The sequence below is a fragment of the Anas acuta genome, chromosome W, assembly GCF_963932015.1.
Source record: "Anas acuta chromosome W, bAnaAcu1.1, whole genome shotgun sequence".
Classification (NCBI taxonomy): Eukaryota; Metazoa; Chordata; class Aves; order Anseriformes; family Anatidae; genus Anas; species Anas acuta.
The window spans coordinates 1665491-1671375 of record NC_089016.1 but is presented as its reverse complement, the minus strand read 5'-3'; the positions used below and the strand labels follow the sequence as shown (position 1 = coordinate 1671375).

The window sequence follows — 5885 nt, the reverse complement described above, 5'->3', positions numbered from 1 at the left end:
GCTCCAAAAGCCAGCCTTCATGGAGAGGGGACAGAGAACTGTGTTCTGGGGGCGGGAATGGGAAGGAGCCAGGCCTTCCCTGGGATGGCATCTGCCTACTTGCCTGGCTACAGGGTTGGCCTTGGGATTTGTGTGAAGGGACCCCATGGCTCAGTGACCCACTGAGGGCTTTGCTCCAGCTCTGGGAATCCCTAATGAACGTTGTGACTCCAGCCAGGAGTTCAGCAGTGCTGCTTCTGCTGGAGCAGTTGTCAGCTCCCAGAGCACACCAGCAGCTTTGCTTCCTGCAGGTGCTGCTATGCTTCACGAGCTCTCAGAACAAAGATGGAAAGGAGAGAGCCATGGAGAGGATCTGGAGGCTGACTGGTTTCATTTCTACCCGTTTTCATCACGAGGTAAGGACACAGGCACCCTCCAGCCAGGCCGTCTGCCCTTCCCTATGTTCCAGGGCAGCCTGCAGCTCAGGGGTGCCTGTGAGGCAAAGCTGGCCACAGGTGGGGGCCGTCAGCACAGCTCTGCCCTGAAGGGAGGGTCTTTCTTTCTCCTTCCCCCTGATCTTCCCTCCCCAGGTGCTGCTCTCTGACTTATTGTGTCCTGTCTTTCCTCCCTCCCTTCCCTTCTCCCTTCCTCCCTTTCATCCTTTGTTTCCTTCCATAGCCAATTGGAAAATACTTCCAGTCTTCTCAGAGGACAACCATTGTCCTCAGGACACTTGAGACCATTAGAGACTGCTGCATCGACGACAACAAGAATCAGTGGGCCAAGTTCACGCTGGAAGTGGCCGCGAGAGACTCTGCCTCCTGGCTGATGGATGTAAGCAGCGGATTGCCCTGCCCTTGAGACCTTTCATCCCTTGCTCACATCCTGCCTCTCATACCCAGCAGCAGTTCCAGTGGCAGCTGGGCAACTGGCTGCAGTCCAGCGGCAGCCACATTCTCTCCTGTGTCCCTTCCAGGTGGAAAGGATTCTGAGATTCCTCCATGAAAACCTGAAAAGGAGCGACAGCACATCTTTACTCCGGCAGAGCTTCTTCTTAGTACTGAAGGCACTGACTAACCAGTTTCCCAGGGAAGCTCTCTTAAGCGTGCTGACCAACCTTCCGCCACTTGACAGGTACCACCCCAACAGCTCCCTAAGCACACAGCGGGTCAGGGCCAGGGCTGTAGGATAGCCTGGGACCTGCGGGGCTTGTCTGGGTCACAGCTTTGTGGCCAGGGCAGCCCTGCCAACAGAGTGTTCTGGGCTTGCAGCACTACGCTGGACATGTGGAAGGTGATGCTTTCCTTTCCAATGACTTCAGAGAAGATCTTGGAGGAGCTACAGAATGTTCTCGAGGACAAACGGGTGTGCAGGTCTCTGCAAGCCCAGCCTGTGCACACCAGCCTTCTTAAGTTCGCTGTGAGTAACCAGAGAACACACCTTGCTCCTCTTCAGGGCTGTGTGCGCTCCTCCGGGAGAGGCACAGTCCTCTCCCTGCCCCATCTTCCCCAACCTGTCGCCTCTTCCAGGACTCATAGACACAGCCCCTTAGGGCCAGCACCAGCCCCCCTACATCAGCCATATGGGGTCCCTGTGCACAAAGACGAAGCCTACCCCTTTACAGGCAGTGCTCACTTTTCTCCATCTCCGGCATCCCCCTACCTTGCCCTTCAGAATGGAAACCTGCAGCAGTGGCAGGGCCAGGGGTATTATCACAGCAATGGCTGAGGCTGGGACAGAGCCGTGGTCTTTGCACAGCCTGGGCAGGCTGTGAGGCCGGGGACAAGTAGCACCTGTAGCCTGCTTTGTGCCAGTTCATGCTGCTCTGTTGCTCCTCAGAGGCATGGCAGCAAGAGGCTGCGGACAGCCAGAGGGCAGGAGGAGCAGGCAAAGAAAAGGTGCCGCGTGGTGCCATGCACAGGGCACAGAGGGGCCCTGTTTTCTTCTGCAGGCACAGCTGCCCCAGGATGAGCATCTGGACAGGCACCTGGGTGCATTTCCCCCGCACCCTGCCCTGAGCTGCCAGGGGAGCCAGGAGCTGCGTGGTGATGGGCATGCTGCAGGCTCTGCCCATCTCTCACGGCTGTGGTCTTTTCAGATGATGCATCCAACTGAACATGTACTATCGAATTTACGTGACCCAAAAAAGCTCCTGACGCTTCTGAGTCTTAACAGCCTGCCGATCCTCTGGCTGGTGCTCAGAGCCCTCGTCATGCTGTCGGAGACATCTCAGATGGTGAGTCGGACTTTGCCAAACAAAGCCCTGTTGGCAGCCTGGTGCTGGGACAGGAGGCAACACCATGGCTTGTCATTAGCTGGGAGTCAGGAGGTGGGGTGATGGTGGCGGTGGGGCCTGGTGGCTGCCTGTGCAGCGTCCCAGGAGCTTTCCAGATGGATTCCCTGGGGGACATGTGCAAAGCAGGTGACTAAGGGGGAGAAACGGAGCCCTTGCTCTCATCACCTCCCTTCCCCATGCCCTGCTCTCCCAGCTACTTAATCACCACATTCGTGGCCATTGCCTGATGGAAGGTTGCTGGTGAGATTCCCATGGCAGCTGCCAGGAAGTGAGCAGGAGGCTGGTGCTCTGGAACCAGAGCATCCTGGCCAGGGTGGCTGTCCACCTCTTGACTAAATACATACGGTGTCTTTCCGTACAGGTGACGGACGTGCAGGTCCTGCTGCCAGAAGTCATGGAGACTCTGCAGTATGAAAACACGCACATCAACATGAAGGCCCTGACTATCTTCAAAAATGTGATTCGTCATCTGGAGAAGAAGGAGGCCAGCCCCATCGCTCTGACACTGGCTGGGAGACTCCTGCCTCTGTTTAACGATGTAAGACTGCTGTTGGTGACTGAGCCCCGCAGACGGGCACCCTGAAATGGCATTGCCCTTTGGTCCAGGCCTGTGGGCAGCACTCGGGCAGGGCCTTCTCCTCTCTCTGCTCCTCTGGGTTATTGTGGGCTGTCTTCTGGGCTCTGCAGTCCAGCAGGGCTTCTCGCTGTCAGGTATCCAACTCAGCACAGCCAAAAGTTCCCTGTGCTGAGGCAGAAATGCAGAAGCTGAGGAGACAGAGTGTGCCCCAGAAGCCTTACCGAAGCCCTTTCCCAGGGGAGCTCTGCTTTGACATGGCTGGTGCAGCTACTAGCAAAAGTGCGCTGGCTTGTAGCACACTCCATGGTACAGGCACCCCGTGCAGGAAACCTGTTGCTTTGCCTTGTGCAGGCCTCCAGCTCCTTTGTTCCAAACATGAGGCTTCACCCTTCACATGAGCCACCTTACGGCCCTTGATCCCCATGGACAGGGGGAGGCTGGCAGTTGGTGAAATCCTCCTTTTGCCCTCCCTAACAGGTGTCCAGTGAGGTGCGAGAATGCTCCATGCTCCTCTTCAAAGACTTGATGGAGTCTGTGCTGTGGTGGAAAAAAGGAGAAATGAAGAAGACCGTGCACAGGGCCATTATTCCACTGCTTTTCCGGATGAGTGACAACACTGAGAGTGTGGCCAAGGTACAGATTTCAGACCTGGCCATTGACGTGGGCACTGGGTGTGCTGACACCAGAGGGGTATTCCGGGCATGGGGGGGCCAGGGCAGCAGGCAATCAGACACTTTAGGTATGTGTGTGCGGTGCCATCTCCCTGCCTCTGCTTCTCCACAGGTCTCTGCAGTAATCCTACTTGCTTGTGCAAAGTTCCTGAAGTGGAAACAGCTTGAGCAGCTGGCTCAGACTGAGGACATCTGGAAGATTGGGGAGTACTTGGTAAGGAGAACCACACAGCCCCAGGCCCCATATGGACAAGCCTGTCTGACATGCCCAGGCTGCTCCAGCCCAGAGTCCCCCACCTGCAGCTGCATCGTGGCTCCGTTCCCTCCAGCACAGAGCCCCAAGGGCTCCTCTGCAGGCCCCTCTGCCTTCCCCACCCCCAGGATGCGGGAGGAGACCCTAGCCCATCTGGGCCTTGGCAGCGGGACAGAACGGTCTCCTAACTCTTTCCAAACCTCAGCCCCACAGAGCTCCTGGCTGGGAGCTGGGGATGGCCTGGGGGAAAGGGGAAGGGGGGTGCTGGCAGGAGGGAGTTGTCTGGTTGGCTGGGGAGGGTCTGTGAGCTCTGTGCCCTTGTTCTTTCTCCAGCTCAAGCAGAAGAGGAGCAGGGTGGAAGGATACCTGCAGCAGAGCCTGCCATACCTGTGGGATGATCAGACCAGCTTGCGACAGATGGCTGTCAAATTCGTCGGTGAGCCAAGGCCCTGCTTCCCTGTCTGGGCTCTGCCCTGGCAGCAAGGCCCAGCCCTGTGGGCCCTGAAGCCCCTGATTGTACCCCCAGGAGCCCTGTGTCTCCCTCAGCCCCCTGCCCATGCAGGTGGGCCTGGGGTGTGCCTTGCTCAGGTTCCTCCTTGGGCACTGTGCTTGCAGGGGGGCTGGGGGCGGGGGGCAGCGCCTGTCTATACCAGGGGCTGTGATGGGGAGCAGGATCTGACTGGTGCTCTTTTCCTAGCGTTTGCTGCAATGCACTCCAGGGACCTAGACAAAGAAGACCTGCATGTGATCATCACCTGTGAGTGAGGGCAGTGCTGGGGGTGCTGGGACCAAGTGACAGGGGGCAGAGCCCATGCAGTCTGCAGCCTTGTCCTGCTCCAGGGAAATGCTGCAGGGGCAAAGGGACATGCTAGCCGGACCTGTTCCTGCTGGCCCTAGAAGTATACGATGGGGTTGGCATGGTCCAGAGTGATGCTGGATGGTCTCTGTAGGTCAACAGGTTGCATCTCTGCTCTGTGTCTTTCTGTCACAGTCCTCCGAATGCAATGTGACACCCATCCATCGATCCGTATCCTGGCAGCTGGGACCATAGAGATCCTGCAACGTCAAGTACAGCAGCAACCCGCATCAAGATGGGCTAGGCTAAAAGCACTGCGCTGCTGGCCGTGAAAAGCCAGGGAGCTGCAAAGCTTCCCTGGGGAAGATCTCTCTGAATAAAACTGCAACTACATGACCAGTCCCTTGGTATCCTTCAGTATTTGTCTTATGTGGCCAGGTTTTGATAGGGGGGTTCTGCAGGGGCAGCTTGTGTGAGAAGAGCCCAGGGGATACTGCAAGGCAAGCAAGGACCATCCCCAGAGGGCTCCAAAAAGGACTCGCCGCCAGAGGAGCCCATGGAGGAGGAGGTGGATCTGTCCTGAAGGAGGCTGCAGTCCATGGAGAGGCCCCACAGAAGCAGACTCTGGAGTGGAGCTGCTGCCTGTGGAGAGCAGCCCACAGTGGAGCAGGAGGCCTGGGCCCCCCTTCCCCATTCTCCTGTGCTGCTTGTGGGAAGGAGGTAGAAGAGTGCGTAAGCGAGGAAGGTGTTTCTCGTTTGTTTTCGATTCTCACTGCTCGAGTTTGTTATTGACAGGAACAAAGAGAACGATGTTTGGGTGCTTTGGGGAGATACATGTTCCCTCAGATGAGAAGCACCGGTTCACTGGAAACAAACTCGTGTCCCCCTGGGAGGTGTTTGTGGACCACAGGGAAGTGCTGCGGGTCCCCAGGAAAATGCCTGGATGCCCTTGGACGTCGTGCTTGCATACCTTGAGGAGCTGTTACATTGCACAAAGGAGATGCTTGCATGCTCCAGAGACATGCCGGGGTGCCCCTGTGTTGTGCTTCCTTGCCCCAAATCTAGGCTTGGGCACTCTGGGCATGTTCTTGTGTGCCTCCAGGAGAAGATGGTGTGCTCCTGCAAGGTGCTTGGATGCCCTGAGGAGATGCCAGCGTGCCCTAGGAAAATGCTTGGGTACACCAGGGAGATCCTTGGTCTTCAAGGGAGGTGATTGCGTTCTCCAGCAAGGTGTTTGGCTGCCCCATGCTGGTTTACCTTAGGGAGATGCCTGGGTGCTACAAGGATGTTCTTGGGTGCCCCTTTTACACAGT

The 5885-nt window shown here is 57.2% G+C and overlaps 1 protein-coding gene across 2 annotated transcripts; it reads left to right on the top strand.

The window, feature by feature from the left end:
- The first annotated feature begins 376 nt into the window (after positions 1 to 376).
- LOC137847309 (maestro heat-like repeat-containing protein family member 6) lies at positions 377 to 4974 on the top strand. 2 transcript variants are annotated; one of them, XM_068665597.1, is made up of 10 exons: positions 379 to 813; positions 956 to 1113; positions 1251 to 1398; positions 2078 to 2215; positions 2637 to 2813; positions 3330 to 3485; positions 3636 to 3737; positions 4110 to 4212; positions 4474 to 4533; positions 4768 to 4974. In XM_068665597.1, the coding sequence occupies exons 1-10, from the start codon at positions 808 to 810 to the stop codon at positions 4902 to 4904; spliced, it is 1185 nt and encodes a 394-aa protein (XP_068521698.1). In that variant the 5' UTR covers positions 379 to 807; the 3' UTR covers positions 4905 to 4974. The 2 variants fall into 2 exon arrangements, with proteins under 2 accessions (XP_068521699.1, XP_068521698.1); XM_068665598.1 differs by lacking the exon at positions 4474 to 4533 and having other exon boundaries at positions 377 to 813.
- Positions 4975 to 5885: the final 911 nt, after the last annotated feature.